Source organism: Lagopus muta, chromosome 8, assembly GCF_023343835.1.
Source record: "Lagopus muta isolate bLagMut1 chromosome 8, bLagMut1 primary, whole genome shotgun sequence".
Taxonomy (NCBI): Eukaryota; Metazoa; Chordata; class Aves; order Galliformes; family Phasianidae; genus Lagopus; species Lagopus muta.
In genome coordinates, this window is record NC_064440.1 from 21,910,079 (window position 1) to 21,937,921 (window position 27,843).

Here is a 27,843-nt window from a genome sequence, read left to right on the forward strand (position 1 = left end):
TAGTATACAGGGTCTTCTCAACAAGACCTATGAGGTTGAGTAAAAAATATATAATCTAATGGCTCCATTTCTTTTCACAAAATATTAACTAAAACTATAATACTGGGGAAAATAACAAGTAGCATAAGATGGTTCTTAGAATTTGATAGATACATGCTTTGTGAAAACTCTTGCAACTTTTAGCAAATTCCTGGGCATCAAGGATTTATAAAAAGAAAGGGAAAAAGCTTATCAAACTTACCATGCTTCATAACTGATACATTCTTGAAAATCATTTCAGTGATTAACTGTGCTTCTCACTGCCAAAATAAGGTTGCCAGGCCTTTTATTTGTTTGGAATCAAAACTTTTAACATGTATTCTAAGGTGATTTCTTTCTTTTTTTCAAAGGATCTGATATGTACTCAGTCACTCCTCTGACTACAGTAACAATATTTTCTGTGAAACACCTGAAAAAGAATACGTACACTGGTGAAATGCCATAAAAATGTAATTGTACAAAATTCACTTCATGTTTGATATTTGTCTGTTTCATTAAAAAAAAAAGAGAGACACTCTGTAAAGGAAAAGAGTGCAAACCTCCGTCTTCAGGTCTATATTTATGCGCACATGTACATGGTCTTATGACTCTTTTATGGGTAGGATGCCACTGACTTTTCTGTAAAGTCACACAAGTGATTTATGTGATCAGGCGATGACACATATGTGATGCATTTTTTTCTTCTTGCTTTGTCTTTAGGCTCGTGCTTTAATTTGGAGAGAAATCTAAGTTACTATCAGCCAAATTGCACCTTGTTGGAAACTTGTGTAATGCTTTGGTGTTAGGCCTGGAAGGAAATCTGTAGAGACTTCCTTCCCTGTTTTGCACAAATGACATCTACTTGGATGAAGCACAAAGATGCTGTGCTACTTAAACCTGGTATGCTTCCTTTCTTAAGTGCATTGCTGTGGTATACAAATCCAGCATAGGACTGATAAATGTTTATAGAAAGAATGACAAACTGTTTCATAACTGGCAGTTGAAGAAAACATACACTAACTTGTATTGTACGAGCCAGAAGTCTGAGTAGCATAAATCATTTGCAAGCTAGGACTTAGAAAACTTGAGTCAGAAGCTGAATAGCAGATAGTCCCAAATCTAACTAGTTATTGTTAGTTATGATGCCAAATAACCAGATGAAAGAGGTGTTTTTCCCAACCAGTTTTCCCAATTCTGCAAGTGGATGGCACTTCAGATGTCTTCATTTTTTGTAAGGAGCTTTGCAATGAGCTGAAAAGACACCTTGAAGCAAAACTTTCACCTTGCTAATGGTTGCCCTACAATCCAAAAGGCTCATTTTCTTTTCAGGTTTTCTCTATACTATGAAAAGATGCTGCAGGTCATGAGTAATTTTACAGCTGTGAAATCTCTGGTTAAAGCAAGTTTGAAACTAGTTCCACTCTTCTAGACTACAGTGGCACACACCAGCTTGAAATGGACTGCTTTATCACAGTAATCCAATCATGAAGACAGAAGCCATTTAGCTAAAGACTTCTCCATTATACTGCTTTAAAGAGAATGCCTGGTCCCTGAAAACATCCGTGGTACAAAGCAAGCATTACACAAAACTGTAACACTTATTTACCATTTCTTTTGATGCACAGTCCCTCTGGGAAATGCCAAAGCATTTTCTTAGGAATAAGGCAATGAACACAATATTTAATTTGCAGGAATATTTATAAGCAATATATGAAAGCCATATCTGTGTCTGAATTTTCCACGCAAGCTAGAGGGAAGAGCTGATGCCACTGATTATAATAGTACAAAATGGTTGGTGCTGATGAGCCTGCAATTTATAAGGGCTCAATTCTCTCTTTTCCCATTGTTTTATTCTGATCGATTTGTCCAACACACCAGAAAAAAACCCACAGAACACTGCTTAATAACTGCTGGGCATTAGTGAGTTTTATTAATAACGATTTATAGAGAAATCAAATATAAATTTCAATCTAGATACACATCAAATAGCTCTCAAATATTCATTTTCTCATCACATAGGGAAACAGGAAACAAGATGAACCCCCTCATTAATCGCAGTTCATCTTCTGATCCTTGGCAGTAGGCTGAAGTAAACCAGGAACATGTTCCAGACTGAAGCTAATATCTGGTGGTCTCGCAAGCTCAAGATACACTCCTTGAAGCCACAGTTTCTCTTCAAACCTTTTATTTAAAAAACAAACAAACAGTTTATATTGTCTGTGTTTTAAATTGTGGCAGCTGCAACATTCCCTTTCATAAGCAGCATTGTAGTGGTTGATATAGATTCTTGGTCTTGAGATGATAACAAATTAAAGATAAAATACACACTGACTCCATACAGAACATAAATTATCCTTTATCTTACTAACAGTAACAAATAATTGGAAGGTACTTATGGTATAAGAAACAGAAGAATAATGAAAAAGGAAATCTGATCTTTCTATACAGTCTCCATGTTTTAATCATGCTGAATATGCTGAGTTATATATCAGCATCAAGTATAATTAATGTAATTTTATATTTGATTCCAGTGCTTTGGAATACTTGTCATCTCACAGTGATACAGAAAACAAAATAAAACTTGTGAATCAATGCTTAATCAGCTGATTTTTCTGGAAAATTAAATCATGACTACTGGAGGATTTTGTGCATGTATACATTTCTTTCATTTAATAAATTCAAACAACACTGAGCAACATTCCGCTGTAATATGAGAGAATTAGTGTGTGTTTATATATACATATACGTATATAGAAAATATCAGCTGCCCTACTTAATCAGCTTGCTTTTGCAGAGAAAGCAATACCCGGCTTTTGCAAAACATTCATTAGTGTCGTGCAGATGTTGAAAAAAAGTTTGTTATGATAAACACTTTTGTCCCTCAAAAAGAAAATGCCAACATGCTAAAAATAATTGTATTCTTAGGTCATGTCAAGAACTCACTGCATAACCAAAGGAAAAATATCTGAACTTCTGGAATAGTTTGTACCCTTAAGTTGTTCATTTGTAAGTTAATACTGAGATTAAGATACCTAGATTAAAGCAAAAATAAAACAATCACTGAACTAAATACCCTGTTTCACATAAATTTCATTTTCTATTGTAATATGAAGTCTTCAACAAAATTTAATACCACTGGGTGTAGATAAATGCAAAAGCGTAGAAGCAGCCACATCATGTGCTCTACATTATGCAAAAATTCAAAGGATCAGAAAGAGTGTTATACGAGTGCTTTGTAAATTAAGGTTACTGCAGCTATTTAACTATTACCAGATGTAACACACCTTACTGGGAGATGCTTAGAGACTGGCATTTGGCCTCTCACACAATACATGTCCTGGTCTTGTACAAGTTCAGCTGTGGTGACATCCCCTTTTGTTGAGAAGTACCCATTTTCCCATTCTGATTTAGCCTGACTTACAGTGAAAAGTTCTGGGTTTTTATTTTTCTCTGAAATGAGACAAACACATCCAAAATTGGAAATTAAGCTTTCATTTAATACAGCAACATGCCTTAAAGCATACCTTTGGCCAAGGTGAATCACCTATCACTGTTACTATAGCAGAACAGCATGCCTTTCCAACTTCATTGCTGGCAACACAGATATACTTCCCAGTATCAGCAAGAGCTACATTTCTTTTTAACAGGTAGTAGTTATCTCCTAATTTCTCAGTCTGTAAAATAGAATGCACATAGGAGATTATTATTAGCATAAAGCAAAATATATTATCTTTCTCTGAGAAGCATTTCAAGAACATTAGAACATACACTGATGTCTCCAGCAACTATTTGGATATCATCCTTGCTCCAGTAGACATGTGGTACGGGCTTTCCACGTACAGTGCAATGCAGGATTAAATCTTCTCCTTCTTGAAGAGTTGTGTGTCCAAATTTCTGTATGAAATTTGGCTGTTTTCCTTGTACTGAAAAAAATGCACTGTATTTTAAATGGCACCACTAAAGCAGATGAAGAAACATCTGTTTTCATAGTTAGAATTTTACAACATTGCAAGACTGGAACAAGCAGACTTCGCTTATCTATATAATATAAAGTTTGCTGAAACACATGCAGACTAAACATCTAATAATTTCATGCATCAATGTAGTGATATTAGTTCCATGTCAATGTCAAGGAATCATGTTTGTTGTACAGGTAGTAGGTAACTATGTTGATTGTTATGCTTCAGTAAAGAGAAGATAAATATTCCACATAAATTTAAAGGAACATAGTTAAGATAGTTATTTATTGTATTTAGTGCACTATTGTACATCATATCCTTTCTTCTTTTGATTTTGAAGCAAAAAATAACATCTCACGAAAGCACCCAGCATCTGAATCCAAAATATGATGACCGAGCTAGATATTTTTGCAAAATATCAGTGTGGGAAGTGAAACATTTTCACTCCCTTGTATTAATGAACTGATTGCTGATGTAAGCTGCTTTGCATCATTTCCATACTGTAGGTCTGAGGCCACAATACAGAGCAGAAGTATATACATTTCACTCTCATATTCTTGCTAACCTAAAGTCTATATTAACCAGTGCCATTCTCAGCTGTTGAAAGCTGGCATACAAAAGCTGCCACCATGATTTCATCGCATGCACCTGAAGCAGATTTTTGAATCTGCAGATTTCAATACGAGAATCAACCAATCTGAAAAAAAAAAAAATCAGATCTGAATGGAAGCATGACAATGATCAATCAGATATTATCTTGATTTTGGATCAGTATGTCAGCAGAACATAAAAACTAGAGTGACCAATTTCTAGGCAACAAAGAGAAAAATACATGCAGAGGAAACTATTAAGTGGCCTATAACTCTTAGAAAAACATGCTTTAGAACTCAACACCGCAGCAATCTGATGTAAAATGATGTGATCATAGCCTGATAACAATTATCAAAAAGTAACATAATATTTCACCAATGGTTTTCCCATTATATCATTATTAAATGTCAGAATCACAGAATCATTAAGGTTGGACAAAACCTTTAAGACCATCTAGCCCAACCATCAATCTATCACCATCATGCCCACTTTTTCCTGCTTCACAAAAAGAAATATTTCAGGTTGTTTAGGCTACTGAAAACCCATTCTGATGGCTTCAGGTAGGAAAAATGTTTATGATCTGAATATCCTTATCCAGAACTCCACTGTCCTTGAATATCATGGTGTAAACTCATTAAAGAGAATCTGTCTTGTAATTTTTAGTAACATAGTTCCCCGAGTCACAAAAGAAACACACACACACAGTGTACTAGCTTAACCTGCAAAGTCTCCAGAGAAAGGTCCAGAAATAAGCATACCTTACCAGTCATTTGAGAGGAAGCCACCTGCTCCATTGCAGCTCCATCCACATCTGATTCAAACACAACCAGAGGAATGCCTCAGCCTCCCTTAGCCTACTAACTCATACAAGGCCCACAGTCAGGCTGCTTCTTTTGAAAAATGAAAAGAATTAGCCCCTTCCCCTTAAAATTTATACATGTTGTGGAAGCACCCTTTCATACAGTTCCACTTCTAGTCAGACAATCTTGTTCAACTCCTTCTTAATAAGCTTCTGTATATAAAGAAGGAGGAAGTAAGGTTAGGTCAGTAATGTGCGTCATTATTTATGTTGCAAGGCTAAAGGGATACTTAAGTCTGCTTTTTAAGAGAGGATTCAGAAAGATGTTCATATTCTGGTATCTTGACATAATTATAGGTTCAAAACTGTGACTGCATTTAGAGAAGCTCAGTATTGTAAAATAAGAAAGCATCAAAACCAGAACAAAAGCCAGCCAAATGTACTTTCTGCTTCTACGTAACATTTAAAAGAAGGAGGAAGTATATGCTACTTGAAATATAAAGGAAAAAAAAAGTCTAGCTTTGAAATTATTGCTGAAATTCACTGGCTTAAGGATTTCACTGGCTTAAGCCAACAAAACTGAGAAATTGAGCATGGGTATAGTTTTAACACTACATCATAGCAATGATCAACTAGGATATAACATCAATGCAGTTTCCTCATCTGGGAAGTCTTCCAGACTATCAAGTCAAATTTCATTAAGCAATGCATTCAAAAAGTCCATTAAGATCAACTATCTTCCACACCTCGTTCAGTACATTAGCTACCGAAAAGACTATCAAAGTGTTTTTTTTTTTTTTTTTTTTAAAAAAAAGAGGAAAATAAATATGGAAATTACAAACTTCAACCACAAGTCTCATTTCATGAGTTACTGAACCATGATTTAGAATAAAGGAAGAAAAACAGAACATAATTGTATTGATTTAAAAAGTGTATTTTTGCAAAGGGCGAAGTCTGAAATGCTAGTTCCAGCCTTGCCTACTGTAGGGCAGAGAGACTCAACACACGTCTTGCACCAAAGGTGATTCTCCTCCAACCACAAAGGAGAAACATATCTCTCAACTTTGCTCTCTGTTCATTTAAAGACAGAACAATGAACATTCTAGCACTGAACTTCTTGCAGCTTTCAAGATGAAGAGCACGCATACATTAAAACTAAGATGAAACTTTGAGTCTAGCCTCTACAGAGAACAGATCAGGGACAACTCTTCCTGTCTCTAGCCTTATGTTAATGATTAATTTAAAAGCCAGATTCCAGCAGAGGCAAGGGAAAAGGAAGCAGTATCTCTGCTTTCACTCCTGTGTAGGTTTTCTTTTTTTAATTTTTTTTTCCTTGGGACTTGCACTTAGTCTTAAGATTGAAGGCAAAAGTGATTTAAAGTGATCTGAATGGCCTATAAAGTTAGAAAAGCAGAAAACAAATCACAACATATGAGTACTTTTAATTTCTGAATAACAGGCTTCTGGAAGAATCACGCTCTCAGTAAAAGTAGAGGACTGAAGGACAGCCATCAGTCAGTAATTTTTTCCAAACAGAAAGTGAACGATATAAATAAGATTGTCATGCAGTGGCAGCTCTTCGGCATAAAAAAAAAATCTTAGAATTCATAGAGGAGGCATTTTGTGTTTGTTCTTAACACAACACTTCCTAACATAATGGTTACGCAATTCAGCTTGCTCATACAGATTCCTTGCTTTATGTTTGCAGCAAACACCAAGATAAATGAAGTCACAAAGACATAAGAACACTATGCTGAATTTTACTTTCTTGAAAATTGAAAGATTAAAAATCATACTAATTATTAAAAATAGCTTTACTTTGAAACAGCACTTTTGAAAAAGAGTTAATTTTTATACATTGGTGATCGGATCAACATTTTCAGGAGATGATCAAACTCAAAGTTGTTTATTTGGGGTTTTGTCAAATATTTTGTTCCTGTTTGTTCACTACCTCTTATTATCTTCCCTCTCTCATTGCTATGGGGTTATATTCCCTTATGAACGTCTGTTGTTTCAAAGTTACAGGAATTTTAATAAAGTTAGAGTCACTGAGCCAAAATATCTAAATGCCAGTCTTCAATTTCATCTACCCCTGCAAGTTCAAGTATGTATTCTGCCCACAGCCTGCTGCCTGGTAAACGACTTATTTACTTTATCTTGCATAATTTACTGAAAAGAAATATTTCCTGTCTCTAAATTTTCCATATCAACATAGACATAACATGAAAGCTGCAAATCAAAGGTGCAGGAAAAATCATTCAGATTTTGCCACAATTGTTTTTACTGTACTTGCACAAGTGCTAAAATTAAAGAGACTTAATTTTCATTTAAGCATTTAAGTGGAACCTTTTACTAATACTTTTGTCAAAGATTTAATCAAATTACATAATAAATAATATCCATGGCTGTTCCTATTATGATTTGTTATATGTAGACAAGTTTTAGTTTTGGATTTACCACTTACTAAAGGAGAATGATGTGTGTGTGTGTGAGTGAGAGAGAGAGAAAGAGAGAGAACGCGCACATGCTTTTGAGTATTTCCTCATCTTGATTGATTCTTTCTGAAATAAGTGCATTAAAACTTTTTGAAAGCACATTCCATAAAATAGTATCTTTCTTGTCCTATAGTAATGCTTTACATAATTGTTAGAAATATTTAGAGTTGTACTTTTTATAAAATGACAAAAGTATCACAAGCATCTGCTTTAGAAGGTGGATGTGTTGGAAGGCCTCAGGTTTTGTTTTGAAAAATATTTGCAAGTTTTATCTAGGATACACTAAGTGCTACTTACGCAAATTCTGACAATTCTATGCCAAATTTCTGTAGTGCACATTACCACAACTCTATTGCAACTTTAATCTGTGGAGATTACCTGCTGATATGAGACAAATTTAAGTCTGACAGTATTCATGATTGCACTGTCATATATCACTTTATACTAAGAATCTTTATCCTATAAACGAAAAAAAGAAATGAGAAAATGTCATTGGAAAAAGCACATTTTATGTTTAAAATAAATTTCAGCACCCTTCTCCCTCCCCACCATAATGGATGTGTTGATATGAGCACTGTGTGTACTGAGACAAGCAGTAGCTATAAAAATGTCAGCTCTTCATAATGCCGACATATTTAAAATGCAAAAATGGACCTTTGATTCTAGAAAACCCTTGTAACTTTTTTTAATCTCAGCTTCATTAGGATAAAGGAAAACAAGCACATAACACAGATATTAAGGAACAAGCAATATATCAAATGTTACATAAAAGTAGTTTGGTACAGGTGGTGAAAGAATCAGTGTAGGAAAATAAATTTCATTGTCTTAGCATGTGAGAACAAAGTCCAGTGCATTCAGTACCATACTTATTTTGTGAATAGCCAGTACATTAGTGATATGCTAATATAAATGATACACAGCGTTATCCAGTCTATTCTTGCAATAGGTGGCCTGTTACCTTGCACACGGAGAATGGCACTTGATGATATAGTGCCACTAGAATTTTTAGCCCGAGCAACATAGAGGCCAGCATCATTATCACACACCTTCTGAATGAATAAAGTATGCTTTGTCTCCTTTTGGGAAAGCGTTAAGTGCTCATCAGCAGTCACTTTCTGGCCTTTCTTGTACCTGAAGCAGAGAGTCAGTTTTCAAGTCAGATTTATGTCACTGTATGCCAAGCAGATCTTTCCAAGTTACCAATAACCTTACAACACAAAATTAGTAGCAAAGAAGTTCACAGCTGTGCTTTCAGTCCTCATGTTTAAAGTTATATCTAAATATTTGAATTCTTCAAATTGCTGCAGAAGATTTTCTTACCTCTGGAAAATGTGGCTTTGAAAATGGTTTTGCATGGACAAGTCACCCAGTTATCTCATTGCAGTATTCAAGACTGTAGCATGAAGGCCTATACTCTTAATTTTGCTAGTAAAGTAGTCAATCCTTATTCAGTTTGGAGAAAACAGGATCTTAAGATGCACAAGCAATACAGACATTGCCAAACATCTGTGTTCAGCAGAAAGAAGAGGCAAGGACCTGTTTCTCCACCACAGCCCACTCACACTTTTGTAGTTCACATCAGGCAGGATAGAACAGGTATCATATTCTATAACTTCAGAGTCTGTCACCATGTATTGGTTTTGCCTACTAATATACATTTTGGAAGTGAGAGAAAGTTCTGGCTCTTTTTAGCTGGTCGCATTTCAGCATAACCTAACCTGAATGCAGATGTGATTTCCAAAGAGTATATCTAATGAAATGTTGACACTGGTACCAAATACATGATTTCAATGTTACCATACTGAATTTTTAAATTATAAACATATCACTTATTTTAATAATTTTCTAATTTGCTTTCTGTGGAATGATATTCTATAAAAGATCAGATATCAACCATGAACACTCTTACAAGCTAAATTAATGCTTTCTTGTGATAAAACAAGATTGAAGGTACATGGTTTTACCAGCACTACTCCTCAAACTTTATTTATACCAATAGAGGATATATCACCAAGATTGCAGAATACAGTATTTTTCTCAGTGCCATGGAAGAAAATTCAGCTTACAGTTTGCCTTATTGAAATGCTTTGTCTTCTGCAAAATAGATATGCTTTACATGTGTACTTTTAGAAACATTTTCAAGTTAAGATCATTAGGAAGCAAATATTATTTTAACACATTAAAAGAAAGGTATCTATGGTGAACGTCTAGTGTGAAGGAATAGCAAATCAGGGAAAACTTAATGAAAAATAGGCCAAAAAACACAGGACTAATACTGAAATCTTGAAATCCTGTCCTCTTGTTCAGCCAGTACCTAGTTTTGCATGGAACTTTTAAAATATCATACTGAAAGATATGATGAAGTATAAAGAAATTTGATTAGACATAGAAGTTCAGAGATAGGACTGCGCAAGAATACAGATATATATATAAAAGGTACTCATAGACAGATTTTTGTTGTTTTTTTTTAAAATGTGTAAACTACCTCCAATTTTGAACAACTCGCTCACGTATTTATAAATATATTTGTCTCTATGTATATTTAGTGACTATATAACTGTGCCCATCTGTCTATACACTGTGGCAAGTACCTTGAAAAAGAAGCAGATTTAGAGTAAATTGGGAGTGAGCATTTAAGACAATACTGAACAAAGGGAATGTTGAAGTAGAAACATAAAAAATACTTGACAAATCCACTTAAAGAATGTTGAATATGCTTCCAGTTGTTCAGTGTTCTCATTATACTTAAAATTATGTACAACGATTATTTGAAGTAGGTTAATTGTCAAATAATTCTGAAAGTGGGAACCATGCAGAAGTGTGGAGTGGAAAGAACAGAAGGTGTTTAGTCTAGTCTATAGATTAATAGAATATAGTTGTAAGTGATTCAAGGTGCCTCACAAATAGGTATATTTACTTTTTCTCATTGTAAGCTACCCACCATGTCAGTGTAGGCTCTGGGATTCCTGTTACTTCTACTTCCAGAGTTACCGGAGAACCTTCCATGACGGTTACATTAGACAGAAGCTGGGAGAAGTTAGGAGCCTGTCCAGTTAGGCAGGCCATGCTGTTCTTTTCTGATGCACTTTTAATCTCTTCTCGGATGACCATCTGCCTCTGACAGCTTCTGGTGGCGTCTGATTGAAAGACGAAACCTGAGAATGCATCAGGCAAAGCATGCAGCCTGTCCTGGGTTTTAGTACAGTTATTTGAGTCATGCAATTGTTCTTGTGTTTCTGCCATGCTTTTATGAATTTCAAGGTGCTGCAAAAGTGTTTTGCGCGCTTCACTCATCGTGCTATATGCTGGTTTGGCACTTATTGTGCAGGAAGCAGCGCTAGCTTCACATACTGCTTGTAAACGACAAGGCAGAGGAGAATCTGCTCTGACATTTGGACCAGAATCTGTTGAAGAGATACAAAACTTCTCAAGCTGAGCTGATGGCCTTTCCATTCTAGTATTTGTAGCATCAGCATAAGCAGAATTTGTTAAGAGATCAGATGATTCCATCAATCTTTTATCACTGGAGGCTTTCTGCATTTGCAAGCTATATGAACTGGCATGCAAATTATGAGAACTACAACAATGTTGCTCTTCTAGCTCGGTTTCAGAATGTAAGAGATTGGACTCTGGTGTCTCAGAAAGTGGTGGCAAAGAGATATCATCAGGTGATATACACTCATATTCATCTCCAGAGGGTATTTCTTCTGCCAGGAATTCAGTCTGTAAACTATCCTCTTTGGCTGAAGATGACAGCTCTGTATCCTGTGAAACAAGATCCTCACCAGCTGGGCAGATAATTGGAATATCAGCCAATTTATTCCTCTTCTTAAATTAGGAGGGGATAGAGAAGAATGGAAAGAAAGGAAAAACAGAGAGAGAGAGAGAGAACAGGTTATCATTTAAACCATCACCTTTTCATACAAAAGCTGGCAAAAAATATTTGAAATCTTTCTTCTATTTAAGCTTAATTAATGTATCATAAGAAGAGGAAGAAATAGGTGGAAAAGGATAGTCATCACAAAAGCTTGCTGCAGCTAACTAGAATTTCAAACTGTTTGGACAAACTACCAGATATAATAAGTATTTGTTCTAATCATAACAGGAACAATAAGAAAAAGTACTTCATCTGTAAACAAGTGGCAACTTGTGGACTTGTAGGAGGTTTTCATAATAGCATTTGTGTTTGGTGGGTGGGTGTACATGCAAAAGGAGGTGGCATGACATTTATAAGGGAAACAGTTACATAATAAAAGTAGATTAATAGCCAAGCTACTGGACTTCTGTTACTTGATGTTCACGTATTGAGGAGTTAGAGTTAAATCAATATCTTCAAGATATTTTTTCAAACACATTGTATTTTCTTTATTTTGTGCCAGTTGTTTCAAGATCTCATCCAAATATTAACAAAAAACAACGTCAAGATTCTTTTTATTTCCTTCTACCAAGAATAAAAAAACCCTCTCATTTAAAAAAAAGAATTAGATGTGGCGCGAGAACATCATTCACCACACTTTTATCCAAAGCATTCAAAGCACTTCAAAGATGAAGTTTGTGTTAAAGGTTTTCCACAATTATCTGATAAGATCCAAACCTCAAATTGTCTTTCAATATGAATAGTGATATAAAAACAATCAAAATTGAATTTCCAAATTGGTGGAAAGCATAAATTTTTCACCTTTCAAATTGCACAGAATAAAATAAAACCTTGATTTATACTTCCTAACTTGTCATGTATTCAAGTGTTTTTACTGAGGTTCTGACTAATGGTCAGCTATTTCTAGAAAATATTTCTTTTTAGGGATTAATTTCAATATCCTCATACATTCTCTCAACTTTGCAAATTTGACTGTCACCCAGCTCTTATAACCTTACCATCAGTGTTCTAAGTGACCATATCAACTTTATACACAACCAGGTTGGCAAGTCTTTCTTAAATTACATGTTAATAGACACCTAGGCAGAAAATCTAGGCTATTTGGTTTGAAATACATCAGCAAATTTAATAAACCAAATCTGATTAAATATTAATATTAAATATTAAGAAGTCAAAAGTGACTTGAGAATATTAAACACTGAAGACTTATATTAAAAAAAAACAAAAACAAAAAACAAGACACATAGGCCAAATTTTCCTAATAGTATAGGCTGTCTGAATGAAATTAATGCTCTATACACATTCTGTTCAAGAGCCTACACGTACATGTGCACATTGGCATACATTTGGGACATATCTGTGAGAAGGCCACAACAATGTTGGAATCTTCCATTAACTAATCTAGGATCCTAGTGCAGGGCTTTGCTGCCAGTTTCGTAGTTATCACATCTCAGAAGTCACAAAAGAGTTACTCCAGACATTGCTTTAAAATGACCCTAGAGAAACTGCTGATGTTCTGGTGAAAAAAAAAATTGTAGGTGAGCTGTGAGCAAACTGTAAGAAAGGCTTTAGCAGCATGAGGGCTTTTGCCCTCATCTGCCACTTGTAATCAAATCAGTAAAAAAAGCACCAAAAGCACCAGTTTTTAGAGAGTTATATTATTAAAGCATATTAATATTGCAAAAATTAGATTGCAGAAGCATAGACAAAAATTATATGTTGGATGTGAAATTGGAAATGGGCCAAGTCTTTCCCAGAAGGGATGGAAATTTAAAGACAGAAAAGACCTAGTAAGAATGAATCTGCTTAAGCATGGAGTAATGAAAAGGGTGGAAATATCATAATTGCCATATTTCACATCTCCCATCAGCAGCTGAGGCACAGTCTAACAAGGACTGATAGGGCTGTGACCTAGCAAAATGAAAAATAAGGCTATGGCTTTCTGCCAGATTGTTTTTTTTTTTGTTTTGTTTTTTGTTTGTTTGTATGATTTTTGTTTGTTTTTTGTTTTGTTTTTTTGAACAGACAAAATTCTGAGTGAAATCTGCGCTCCAAGTCAATGGTGAAAGCCCTATCAACTTGGAACAGAGGTAACAAAGTAAATTAAGCTCAGTTTCGGTTCACCAGCAGAGAAGATGATGTTCTATATAGATCTAAAGGGAATGATAACATCAGTTGAATTTCTACAATTTAAAACAATTTAGTGTAGCATTGGTTTACATTGTCATCTTGCAAAACTTTAGATCTCCAAATCAACTCCTAAATTATCCTACCTTTGTAAAGACTTAAATATGCTATCATCCATTCCCACGTAACCTGAAAGTCTGATACATTTACAAACCAATACCCCAAGGCTTCAAATTGTTCATCAAGTTAGAACTAATCTCTAAAAAAAACACACCCTTTTTTTATCGCCTGCATTTCTAATACTGCATTTGTTTATTGACAGTTTTAATACCTCTTGTATTTATGATATATCAAAAATGTCTATGTCCTAGGATTTTATTACAATTCTAAATGTATACCTAGCCTTTAAATACTTTGCTTTTGTGCATTATCTCAACATGCCACTGATACCTATTTAATGTTGATAAGAGACAGAATATTGTTTCTCTTCTCAGTATCGTATTTTGAATTTGTAAGCAATATATCTGACCCCATTTGAAATAAAATAAAAAACATTTGAAAATTTATGTTAAAGATAATGATTTCTCTTTCTGATGAAGATTTGTGACTTAGAAAGCATCAAAACTTCCACCTGTTCAAATTGTGTTCAAATTCTGAGTTATGTAGCTTTACTTATAGAATATGATGAATAATTTGAATATTTTCATTCTGTGCATCTAGAGGTCGAATGAATTTTAGAGTTCTAAAAAATACTAAAAGCAGTCTCCTTTAGGACTTATCTTCCTTAATGCTGAATATGTTCTCCCTTGAGAAAGCAGAAATAGTCACATAGAAGATGGCTGTGTTAGGAATAATGCATCAATAATACTTAAGGAAAAAAAATGGTAAAAAAGTATGAAAATAAGAGTTTCAAAAAGTAAAAACAGTTCTGTGTAGAGGATGTTGAGGAGATATACAGACAAGTAAAAAGTATGAAAAAGAAAACTGCGTAGGGAAAAAAATGTGGGTTGCATGGATTATCTAAAAAAAAAAAAAAGACAAATGAAGGTACCAAGACTACACTGACACAATTTACCTTAAGGGATGCTCACGAGTGAAAATTAATAAACTTTCCAACAATGTACAAAGCCTCCTAACAAATGAGGTTCTAGTCAAAACAAACCAACCTGATGCTTTTCTTCATCTGCTTTGTCCTCACATGCTTCTTGACTATTTCCTTTTTTTTGAACAGTAACCAGCTCTCCAGCAAAGTCATCTTTCTGCCACATGAAAAGAAGATTAAGTTGATACACAACAGAAGACAGTAATCAGTAGTTTCACACTGACTTGTAAAAGTGTATGTTACTTATGACAAACATATTCAACAAAACCTAATTCATTCATTCCTGAGTGAAAAAAGGCAATATATAAGGCTTTGTTTCAGAGGAAGGGCAAGTATAAGGCACCCTAAGGCTGCAGAAATCAAGTGCTTCACCAAGATTCTGAGGAATACTAATCAATTTGTACAGGGCATAAAGAATGAAAAATGAAGGATACACAGTATGACATTTTCCTTTCAATTGTTGCTGTTTAAAAAATGACAGGAAATTGAATTCCTATTCATAGCATTCCATACTCTTGGTGCCTATTTGTTTGGCTAATTTGCTAAATTATTTCTGTCTCATAAGATTCATACGTAACTACTGACTGCAAATGTACAATCAAAATATTAGTCTTAAAATCTTAGACTATGCATTTATAATAAAAAGGAACATCTGTCATTTGAAGAAAATTGCATAACTACTCTGTTGCAGAAAATTTCCTTGTCATAATACTCAGTTTGAGTATTAAGTCCTTTTTTTCTTTTAATAATATCTAAGATGAATGAAAGATTAATGAATAATGAATGACGAATGAATGATTAATGAATAAATACTTTGTGTGTGCGAGGGGGGAGAAGAATGTTCTCCAAATAACTCTCTTTAATAGATAACTTCATAATTAGCAAAATTAGTCAAAGTATTATTTTGAACTGGCAAAAAAAGATTAAAAGATGAAGCCCTGTCATGGCAGAATCTGGAGCTATTGATGTACACCTTACTATTTAGACACATGTGAACTGAGAGAAGAATCTTGAAAAAATAGTTACATACACTGAAATTGCTTCACGCTAGCAGTGAAAAGCAAAGCTTTCTTTTTATTTACTTAAAGGCTTTTGGAACTCACTTGTGTCTAGAGGCAGTAAGAGATGCCAAGATACATTAATGGATAATCTGAGTGTTAAGCATTTTCTATACTACAGGAAATAATGGAAAAATTGCAACAGCACAAAGTGAAACAGCATTCAACACCAACAGGATATTTGAGCATCTTATGTATTCCAGCTTCACAGAATTACTCCATCAAGTATCACTGCACATGGTTTGATGCATTACTTTGAGAGTGAGGCAGGATGGAGTAAACTGTGTCTATATTACAGAAATTTATCCCTCCATTACCTACTTCCTGTAACTAATCAGCTGTGCTTAAAGAAGCTTACAGGAATACAAAACTAAGATACTTGTTGTCATCCTTAACATTTATAAGCCAGGCTTTTCTAACTTAAATGACTTTGGTTTTAACACAATTTGTGTTTTGGTGTGATTTTTCATGTTATGAAATAAGTTAGGTTGTTTGGCAGTCTTTAAATTTGGCACTCATCTGTATTTCAGAGCTGAGAAAAGCGTGACATTCTTCCCTAAAAGTTACTTGAAAGATATAACAAAAAGAAGTCCGAAAGAAAAACAAACAAATAAAATCAACAACAAAAACAGGGTGAATATCTAGCGCACAAAGTGGCATTTCACTGTTTTGTTATGACTGCTGTTCTTGGACAAACGAACCAAGGAATATTTCAATACAGAAGATCATCAATGGCATAATAAGTACTGTATTAGTAGTTCAGACACTAAACCTGATATATTCATGCAGATACTAAATATTCCCAAGGCAAAAGAAAAATACCTGAATCTCTCTAAATTCTCTCAGCGATCTACACAACTCATCAACAGAATTAAGGATTTCTTTGTACTTTGATACAGCTTTTTCAACATACTTATTTCCTTCTTCAAAACCTGAAATGGGAAAACAAAGCTTCTTTCTATGAAAACAGAAAAATACAAGCCTCCCCCCCCAGAAAAATAAGCCATAATACCTCAGAGAAACATATAACAATGAATGTACTTCATAACCTCCATATAGTAAGTATATTTTAAATCTGTTTTATTTTGCTGAAGGAGCTCTGTAGTATAGAGAAATGCAGTTTCCTACCTATTACTAGTTTTCTTGACATCCTGCCTCATAGTATCTGCAAGTCTTCTACTTGGTTTCCCCTGATGAAAATTACTACTATGTGGTCAGTGACACCGCTTGAAAAAGTGCTGGCCTCAAACTGTTTCCTGAACTACCAGACTGATTATATAGCTAGAAGACATTTGAATCCCTATTATAAGATATTAAAAAAAAAACAAAGGTGGGATGGAAAAGTTTTTTTCCCCAAAATAAGTAAATAAAAAAAAAAGCACAAAGCAGCTTCTTTCCCCCAACATTCCTAATAAGATAGTGAGATCATTTTAAGAATCCATTCTGCCAACATATTCTCCAGAAATAAAAATGTTTAAAATGTTTAGAGGGTTAAAAATTAAGACAAAAAAGACCGGTTCACTAATTAGTCTTCCCAACACCAAGTCAGAGAAATTTGAAAGCACAGTTCGTTGAAATTTTATCATATTTGTTATTTGACTTTATAAGCTGCACATTATCCTTCCACATTTGGATAGACACTTTATCTTTGAATAAAGTAACTTCAATAGGTGCAGAAGCTGTGAGCTGGAGAAAAAAGAAAAACATTAAGTTGGCTGACCTGTGTTCTTTTCAGTCAACAAATTAATGTTCTCAATTGATACAACTGCATATACAATTTTTACATAGTGCACTTTTTTTGGAAATACATAAAAATTAGCAATCAAATACCACTAGCTAGTCACACTAAAAATTCATCCATCATTAATGCATAACTCTTTAACATACTGTGATTCTGTGATACTTTGACTTCAAAGATTTAGTCTGCTACAAGTAATCATGAGCCATGAAGTCTTTATTCCAAACTCATAAATATTAATCATGTTCAGATTACAGGGTGAGCACAGTCTGCATACTCCATAGGGAAAACCAAGTAATACCAGGCTGCTGAGTACTTTTGTATTTTTATTTTTTTATTACTTTCCCTGAAATCCTTCACATTTTCAAGTCTATACTCTATAACTTTTGTTGTTTTTAACTTTGTGAAAAGTTTTATTCTTAAGTCAAATCTAGAAATCTGCTTCCTTCTGTCCTGAACAACTGTATGTGATGTTCCTGAGGCTTTTTTTTCCCCAATGTTACTACATAGATCCTTACCATATAACTGTTCAGCCAGATCTATAATCTGCTGAAACTTCTCTTCTTGTTGAGGCACTGTAGACTCAATAAACTTATTGAATTGCTTGTAGAGGGTCTCCACTGCTTCTCTGGTTTTGCATTCAGCGAAATACTTGCCAACTCTAACGACTGTTGCACTAACATCTTCAAAGCAAAATTGACACTGAAGTAGATTGAAAAGGATAAACACTGTATCAGAATGAACAAATATCAGCACTTCAAGCTTTTATAAAATAGATTAAGCTATTATAATTTCAGTAACCAGTGGCATAGATTTTGCCTTAAATACTGTGAACACAGCTAAACTTCAAAAACATTTTTCATTATGAATGTTGTTGCAAATATTAAAAGCTGTTCCATTTTCTTTAAACACTAGATTCATAAGTTAAAGTTTCTGCAAACATGTTTTAACTCCAAGTTCTTTCTATTCTATATATTAGCTGCCTAACTTTGCAGACTTTGTATCATGGCCTAAGCAAGGTTGCTTAGATTTAGATCACTGGCAAAACAGTCATTAAAGATTATGAGAATCTTTCGACAAATGAGAATGGGCTTTAGAATGTACCCTTAATAAATATCTTTGGTTAATAATACTGAAGAGATCATTTAATCTCTTACTTACTCAACATCTATATTACATCATCACAGGAAGTAGCTAATAATTGACTTAATTTTAATTGACATTAAAGTCAGCATTTAAGATTATACCTATATCTGAAATTTTTGAATAAGTTCTACTTCACACTGAGTAAGAAGACATCTTAAAGACTATCTCTGGAAAATAATCCCTTTTTCCTAAAGTATAAAGCTGGATGTGGGTGTTAATGTAAATCCACAACATAAATTGGATTGCTAACTTACATGAAATGACACATTTATCTGATCAGTAAACAATGAAAACATTTTAAAACTAACTTTACTATTACTATCCATTACTATCATTAAGGGAATTTATTCATCATGCATTTAGATGAACTTGGAGATCAGTGTTATTTCTAAAGATAAACAGTGATGACAGGAATGTGCTTGACACACAGATGAACCAACACAGTACAGCAAGAAGGAAAGTATTGCTACAAACTATTGCTAAAAACTATACAGCAATTCAAAAAATGAAAGGCAGTCTTCAGGTGCATTAAAACCAAGTTAGAGAATTCTGCAAAGCAGACTGCTCTCTGGGAAAAAAAAATACTTAATTTACCAATTAAGTATATTAAAGATGTACAGATATAATAACATACATATAGAATGTATATTATATATAATATGCATAAAATATTTTGCTGCTGTTAAGGTATCAAACATTTTACATTTCAATTCCAGAACTGCACATATTATAGGCAACTCTTTCCGACAGCTAACAAATTGATTATTGTGATGACTTCGCTCTTGTGATTTGACAGCTGTTAAAGAATGCCTTGTGGCTGTGTTGCCCCAGAATACTTACAGAAAATGAGCCCAAAAGTAAAGTATGATTACAGATGTACTGAATCACCATGAAAGTCATATGGCAGTGGGGGACTCAGTCTTAAGAATAGCAGCGCAAGAATACAGTTAAATTCCATGTTCAGGCCCCCCCCCCCCCCCCCCCCAAGGTTACAGAAAAAAAGCAAAAGCAAATTCATATTTCCAATCTACTATATTTGGAAGTCGTATATTTTATTTCTTGTTAGAAATTCTCATCATCTATACCCCAATCCTGAGTCACAATTACAGCCATAGGCTTACTAGTACCTCTTCCATCATGAGTTGCAGACGCTCCGTGAGGCCCAGATTTTGCTTATAATCCTCCACAACTCTGCCAAAATCATTTAGCTGTTTTTGTAACTCACTTATTGACACCAACATGACTCTAACATTGGGTTCATTTGTTGCAGCGTCTACTAATTTCTTCTCTAAATTATCTATCTTCTTTTTAAGAATCTGTTTAAAAGATGTACCAATACCACAAGTAAGTATTTCCAGTTCTGAAACAGTAAGTTAAAAATATGTAAAATGCACAAATCTACTTTCACTTCTGGGTTTTAAAATAAGCAGTATAAGATGCATTTCCAAATGCAAGACAAGCTGAAGGGACTCTATACTACTGACTGAAATAAACATATTGCTAAATATTGAATTAAATTTTCAACATATAAACAAAGATCCGTATGATTTAAACATTGGATCTTTGAATAATGTTCACAAAATCTGCATATGAAAAGCAAATATTACTAAGCCTTTAGTCTCTTAATTTGGTAGAATACAAGTCAGTTTAAACATAGTCATTTATGCCCTACAATACATAATATTGCATAAGAATCTGATATAAACAACATTGGTGATAACCTAACATAGGTAACCCAAAGGAAAACATATTCATACTAGTACTTAGTGATATCTGGCATAAACATAATGAGTAGGTTCTATGATCACATGGTTTATGTCTACACATACACATTTATATATTTTACATCCTAGTTTTTCCAGTTGATCAAGACCTCACTGGGACAACAGTTATAAAAATGATGTAAAAAAGACAGGTGCTTGATTTTATCTTGGAATATGAGAGACTGGTTTGAAATAAAAAGTATTTAATGAACTGTCCACATACATACCATTTCCCTAAATAGCTACATGAACACTCCACAGTTTCATGAAAGGATGTTGTAGCAAGGTGTGTGTCAGTCTCTTTTGTCAGGTGAAAAGTAATAGAATGTAAGGAAACAGCCTGAAGTTGTAGCAGGGGAGGTTTAGATTAGATGTCATGAAGAGTTTCTTCACAGAAAGAGTGGCTAGGCACCAGAAAAAGTTGCCTGACCAGTAGAGAAGTGTCAGAATTGCCAACTTGGGAGATACTTAAGAGACATGCGAGTTTGATGCTTCAGGGACATGGCTAAGTAGCAGACATGTAGTGCTATGCAATGACTGGACTTGCTGATCTTATGGGTCTTTTCCTTCCTAAATGATTCTGTGATTCTCAAAATATGCACTGGTATGATGAGTGTTGTCAGCCAATCATGGGAGATAATTATTGTTCTCTACTCAGAACTGGTGAGGCTGCATACATTGGAGTGCTGTGTCCAGTTCTCACTCTCCAGTACAAGAAAGACCTGAACATATTGAAGCACATTCAGCAACAGGCTAGAAAGATGATCGAGGGACTGAGTATGCAATATCCAGTATTCAGCTGGACAGTGCAACATATTTCTTTGTATAGTTGAATGTCCAGTTGAGTAGTGGACGTTACACAGAGAAACCTGTTATTGTAGATCCTTCTCTAAGCAAGACGACTGGACTAGATAGCCTGCAGAGAGTCCCTTCCAACCTCACTGGTTAAGTGATCCAAATAATCAAGGAGAAAAGTTGTAGAAAGTATAAGACAAGAAATAGTGAGAGCAGAATCACAGAAGCTACTGAAAATTTTGAGAAAAACTGTGAAAAGAAAACTTGCAGGGCAAGTGAACTGAAAAGCATTTTCTCCGGCTAAAAAAAGGGCAATTTGGTTTCTAAGAAGGTCACTGGAAGATTTGGAAGAAGAATTTCTGGTGACTGCAAAGAATAGGTGGGGCCAGAAGAGTTTAAGGTTCCAATAAGCAACTCTAGGCAATGGGAATAGAAAAGGGCTCTGAAGGCCAGAATATTGAAATGAGAAAGGAAATACTGGATGTAAAAGGAAATACACATATTGATTGTTCATGAATTTGATGGGATATTGGTTTTAGTTAATTATTTATTTGTATTAAGGAGAGGGAAGAGGAAATAATAAATGGTTAAATAATAATGAAATGAAGGATAAAGAGGGAACAATAGGAAGTCTAGAATTGGGGTGATAATGAAGGGAGCAGAACAATTAAAAATATCTGTGATTGAGACAAGGAAATAATATCAAGGGGAACATAAAAGATTTTGCATTCCCTCTGATTCCTTGGCATAGGCTACAGCAATTCAAACAATCAAATATTTATAATACTAAAGTTTCTAATATTACCTGTATTTTCTCAGCATATGTATCAACTTGCTGAATCTGTATTTTGAGTGCTTTTAAATTTCGAGCTTTTTCAGTTTTCTTAATATAGTTAAACTTCAAATTGTTGAATTTCTTTTTGAGGTCCTTAAATGATTCTCTAAGCTGAAAAAGAGCAATCATATTTGTCAGTAAAAGAAAAAATACTCTTTTGCTTAGCTTGTTTTATTCCCCCCCACAGGCTATCCACAGTTTGAACAATGAATATTTAATACAGAAATTATTAACACTGTGTCATCTCATAAGACATCTTTATATCCTCAGAATTTTTTTCAAGTGGGGAAAACACAATCTTTTTATGTCAGAATTTATTCATTCTGGGTATTGAGTATTGTTTCCAGAATGGCTGAGGCAAAAAGCTTAAGATTGAGATTTGTGCTCAGACAACCTAGTCCTGGAGCATTCGCTTCAACTACAATGAGATTACTTTCAGGTTCTGTAGTCCCTTTGGTAGCCAGTTTCCAGAAGAAAAAAATAGATATATATGTATTTACTTACAATGCCTTTGTCCTACAATATTTCAATATTTTTTTTTTCCAAATAGAAAAGAATTTTTATAATAGAAAACAATGTTACTGTTATACTGGAAATTGATTAACAGAGAAAAAAGTTGATAGGTTTACTGACCATTCAGTGATTCTGTAATCCTTGCACTACAGCAGAAAATAGTATTGGAAAATAAAATGTATGGAAACAATATTTAGTATTAGCAGAAGCTCTGCTTCTCAGGGGATTAAACAGGTGTTCAGTTCTATATACTGTGGTAATCTAAATATCCCAGTCTGATTATTCACAGCATATGAATTCAGTTCTTTGCGAGGTCAGGATGTAGACTATATATGAGCACCTGAATTTCAGTAACTATTCTATTTCCTCTTTTTTTCCTCTCTAACTCCAACTATTTATTTGCTTCAATGTCATTTTACAGGTGTGTCCTTAATAAACCGTATTTCATTCTTTGCAGTAGTGGCATTCTATAAAGAGGCATATCAAAGTATCATAAAGTATCTTCAAAGTACTGTGAATTTAAGTGTAAAATTGTATGTTTTCCCTCAAAGTTACACAATTTTTTTTTTCATTTACAACTGCAAAATATATTGCAGTTAGTTTTGAATGCCTTTAAACAGTAGGAAGAGCCAGGCAAGTGGAAAAAAAAAATATCTGCTACAGTAAGCTGCTAATACCTCAGAAGAGGTATTTTAACTTTTGAATTCCAAAATAAATACAAATCCTTCAAAAGTGTTCACAAAAATTGAAAAGGAAGAAAAAACTTGAAAGCTTTTTGTGAATTTCACACCTTTTGGAAGCTGACAATCTTTTGTGTTTAGAAGAACATAGAATAAATTCTAAATAATTATACTTATCTAAAGGAAATGATATCAAAGAAATATGTCCATTGTAACAACTCAGGTTCTGCCCCCTGCACATACATGAAAAATAATTACATTTGATAAATTTAACAGCTTCAAAGGGAACACCCACAATTTAATACTTAATTAAAATATTTGAAACTTTTTTGTTTAAATTAGAGTCATACTGTCTCCCTGAGTACTACCCCTAAGAACCCAAGGAGTTCTTAGAACCCAATGCTCATTCTGCTGCTACTGACACTGGAAAAGCTAGCAATTTACCTTTATTATTACGCATTAATGTTAATCCACCAAGAAATATCTTTTTCATTTTCATTTCATCTAGGAGGACTCTATTACATTACCTCAGCACTGAACAGTCTGATGGTATTCATTCAGTATAATAAAAGCGAAACCAGTTCTATCATTTACACTGTGAACTCCAATCAGTTTAAGCTCTTTATCCCACCTAAGGATACTGAATAATAAAACCTATCTGTCAGCACAGTTAATAAGACCACCTCTGTAGAATAATATTTTGTATTCAAAACAAAGCCTCATTTGCTAATTTTGAGGAAAACAAGAGATGAGTAAGAGTTCTCTTCAGTTTATTTCGGTGGCTTATTGCAGATACATCAGCTACTGATCTGTTACTAAGGACAGAGGCTCTCCTCAAAGCATGCGAAATAAGATCGCCTTGTTTCAGATATGATGGCTCATGTGTCAAAGGTCTGCAGCTGCTGCCACTCTTCTCTTTTAGCCTCAGTGGAAAACCAGATTCAGCTCAGACTTGCATGTTATCCTCGGAGCACATGTACACACCTTTTGCTCATATCAGCAACTTTACCAGGGTACAATATATGGCTCAATTGTTAGAAAACTGAAATTGAAACATATCTCCATTTTCTAGTATTTCCTGCAAAATACAATGAGAATTAAAGTATCTATGCACACTAATACGCTGTAATGACTTCAGCCAAGTTTAATGGAACTTTGACTTCTCCATTGTGTCATAGTCATTTATCAGGCAGCTGTTCCTAACTATAGTTGGGCTGTCATGAACGGAGAATGATGGTGGAGAGGGTTTTAGATGTCAGTCACTAAGATTTATCACATAACTATGATACACAAACTGTTTTTTTCATAAACAACTGCTTTAAACACGTTTTTGTTAACAGCACAATTCCACTAAAGTGCTTTGATTTCTAGTCTCTTTAGGAGGCACTTCAACATTATTATCCACTTAACAGAATTAACTACAAGTAAGAATTACATTATGAAATAACAGTTCCTACTGATTTGTGAACTAAGGTAGCTCATCACCATTAAAGTGCTGTAAATTCACGTTTTTCATAAGGAATCGGAAAGAAAAGAATTGATCTGATTGGGAGAGCAGAGAACCTACTTTAGGATCTGTTATTCTTTCACTGCAGTTTTTGTGGAAGAACACAAATGTTACTGATAAAAGTAAAAAGTCTTCTGCAGTGCAAGGGTTATCATGTGTATGTAACCCTGCTACTTTTAACCTCATGTATAGTTTCAACATAGCATTAAAGCTAAATGAGGTTTGATTTAGCTCTGTCACAAATGATTGCAGTGTAATGCAGTGGTGTTTTGGCTCTCTGTAAGTATAGTAGATAGGGAAGAAATTATCTGGCAGACTTCTGATATTAGCAATATTCAGATTAATCTCCAATGTTAAAATTAACAGACTAAGTGAACGCTCATAACTTGAGGATTACGGAACTAGTTCTTCATTGTTCATTTAAAAAATGAACAAAAATAAAGATGAATTAATGCATATACACCTACATTATCCTAGTTTTGCTGAGGAAATTTCTTTTATATTAACTTCTAATAGAAATGGGATATAGTTTAAAAAGTATTCTCCCTGAATACGGCCAGCCTTACAGGCAAGATATTGAGCAAATACTTCCCTTTTCTTCAGCAATCTTGGGGAGTTTCCATCAAGAAAACGAGAATATTTTAATTCAAACTTCAAACATTCTGAACATGAAATGCTAATGTCATCAGTGTTTCATTTAAGCAGCTCACTCTGGGAAAATTCATTCTGGGGAATGCGTCCCAAATTTTTGCTGAGATATGGCTTTACATTTTATCTGCTAAATAGCGAGTGAACTTATAATTGGCCTGCTATGATGCTACATTAATAGTCACATTAACTTTTCCTAACCTAAATCCTGTAATACTACATTCCACTATCTTATGTCAAGGAACACTTTTTCCTTTAACAATTTTTCTAAGTATTAGACCTTAGGTTACTGACAAAATATCAGGAACTGAAGTATTCTGAATTTCTCCTCAAAAGACTGAAAGCTATTACTGACACAAGAAACAGCCTTATAATCACAATTTCCGTAAATTCTACTTTTGTTTCAAACTTCAGCTTCATTAAAAAAAGACATCTGGAGACCCCACACATTTCAGGTAAAACTGACAAAGATGAAAATCAAAGAAAAGGTAGCTGCTCTATTTCCAGTGCTCTCAGTACAGTACAAGAACTTCATTGTCAGCCCAAAACCTTTTTATAATCCTCAACTGCAGAGTTATAGACCATAGGCTATCATTACTACTATCAAAGGTTGCTTACAAGATGAAAATTAACTTTTCTCTACATACACAATGGATCTAGGAGAAAGGCAAACAGCAATATGTATTGCTGAACACAACAGCCCTTTTAACAGGTATTTTTTTCATTTACCTCATTTATCTCCTCTTGACTGATATAGTATTGGAAGTGCTGTGATAGTTCTTCCTCGTACTTATCTGCTTTGGAGCTCCAGTTAATGCTGTCACACTCAAGTCGAGCAAGTTCTTGTTTCAGATTCTTCGCAGAAACATTCAAGCAATTCTAAACAGGGAATATACAAAAAAAAAGTATGGAAATCAGGGCAATACTGATTCCATCAGTCTAAAATGCAAATTGCAAAACCAACTGATTGTTAGAGTAAGCAATGAAGAATATATGTCATAATTCCTGGATGCTGTTTCATTTGATGTCTGTATATCTGCAAATTCTAAAAGCAGAAATTAAAAAAATGCTTAACTATTATAGAATCTTTGTTTTTCTTCCCTTTAAAAGGATTCTCAAAGTTATGTATTTATTTCATTCACTGTATTAATACATATTTTGTACATCTAAGTGTCTAAGTTAGCTCTATAGTCTTCTTACATATTTAACATTGATGTCATAGGTCATTATATTTCTACTCACAGGCTTCTGCACTGCAGACAAGATATCCACTCCCTGGTCAATAGCCAGCTTATAAAGCTGTCTGATATGCATATGTTTCTTTTGAGCATTCAAAAGGTAAGCTTTGGCATGGTGCACATCTTCAGGGACCACAGCAATTTCCGGAAAATCCAGTTCTCCTGATTTTGATAGACATTCCAGCTGGAATATATTAAACTAAAAATCAGTGTGTATTTTAAATGTGAATGGAAGCTTACCATTACATCCTTACCCATAATGTGCAATTAAATTTGGGTTTCTATCTTAATTTTAAGCTCTCAAAATTTCACACAGTTTTAGATTGTAAGTTTTATTCTGATCACCAGATATGTTAATGCTGTTCATTTGAAGAAAAAAGGAAAGATTACAGGCAGCAAAATAAAAAACAGATTAGCAGCAAAAGGAAAACATGCATTAAAGGATTTTACTCACTTCTTTCTTAACATGATGGAATTTAAGCGTCTTGTTGAAAATCTCATCATACTCTGTCATTGTGCTCTTCACCATTTGATGAAGGTGAATAAGCTCACTTATTCTTTCAGAATTCTCCTTCACAGGAAATCCTTTCTGACTTGGCAACTCTAATAATTTCATCATGTACTCCAGCTCAGCATTCATTTGCTAACAAAAAAGAAGTAGAAAGTACACAAATATATTTGCAAGATTTCCCTTACATTTGAAATATAACAACCTCTGAATGATAAATTATTGTAGGGAAAACTGCATTAAAAAAAAAAATCAAGTTCCCTACATTTGTTAGCTGGACCAACTGACTGCTATGTTGTCACATGCAGGACAAAATGTTTTGCAATATGTAAGACTACAGTATTTCTAAATCTCATACGAAAAAGCTGATATACTTTACTTTTTCAGCAGAATCCAGCAGAAGGAGAGCTCAACTCTCACAAGAGAGAGGAACTGTCAACCCAGCA

General features: G+C 34.2%; 1 protein-coding gene across 9 annotated transcripts in view; it reads right to left on the reverse strand.

Moving 5' to 3' along the window:
- Positions 1 to 1,922: 1,922 nt before the first annotated feature.
- CCDC141 (coiled-coil domain containing 141) overlaps positions 1,923 to 27,843 on the reverse strand; it is a 65,312-nt gene continuing 39,391 nt past the window's right edge. For 4 of the 9 annotated variants that reach the window (XM_048952680.1, XM_048952679.1, XM_048952681.1 and 1 more), the window contains 14 exons: positions 27,344 to 27,532; positions 26,894 to 27,073; positions 26,381 to 26,530; positions 22,274 to 22,414; positions 20,038 to 20,226; positions 18,283 to 18,466; positions 16,849 to 16,958; positions 15,033 to 15,125; positions 10,804 to 11,690; positions 8,821 to 8,993; positions 3,787 to 3,941; positions 3,563 to 3,692; positions 3,303 to 3,468; positions 1,923 to 2,199 (listed from right to left, as the gene is read on the reverse strand). In XM_048952680.1, the coding sequence (XP_048808637.1) occupies positions 2,067 to 2,199; positions 3,303 to 3,468; positions 3,563 to 3,692; positions 3,787 to 3,941; positions 8,821 to 8,993; positions 10,804 to 11,690; positions 15,033 to 15,125; positions 16,849 to 16,958; positions 18,283 to 18,466; positions 20,038 to 20,226; positions 22,274 to 22,414; positions 26,381 to 26,530; positions 26,894 to 27,073; positions 27,344 to 27,532 (2,880 nt within the window). In that variant the 3' untranslated portion in view covers positions 1,923 to 2,066. Of the gene's footprint in view, positions 2,200 to 3,302; positions 3,469 to 3,542; positions 3,693 to 3,786; positions 3,942 to 6,177; positions 8,322 to 8,820; positions 8,994 to 10,803; positions 11,691 to 15,032; positions 15,126 to 16,848; positions 16,959 to 18,282; positions 18,467 to 20,037; positions 20,227 to 22,273; positions 22,415 to 26,380; positions 26,531 to 26,893; positions 27,074 to 27,343; positions 27,533 to 27,843 lie in introns of those variants that run through there. The other 5 variants (XM_048952686.1, XM_048952684.1, XM_048952683.1 and 2 more) reach the window with 5 other exon arrangements.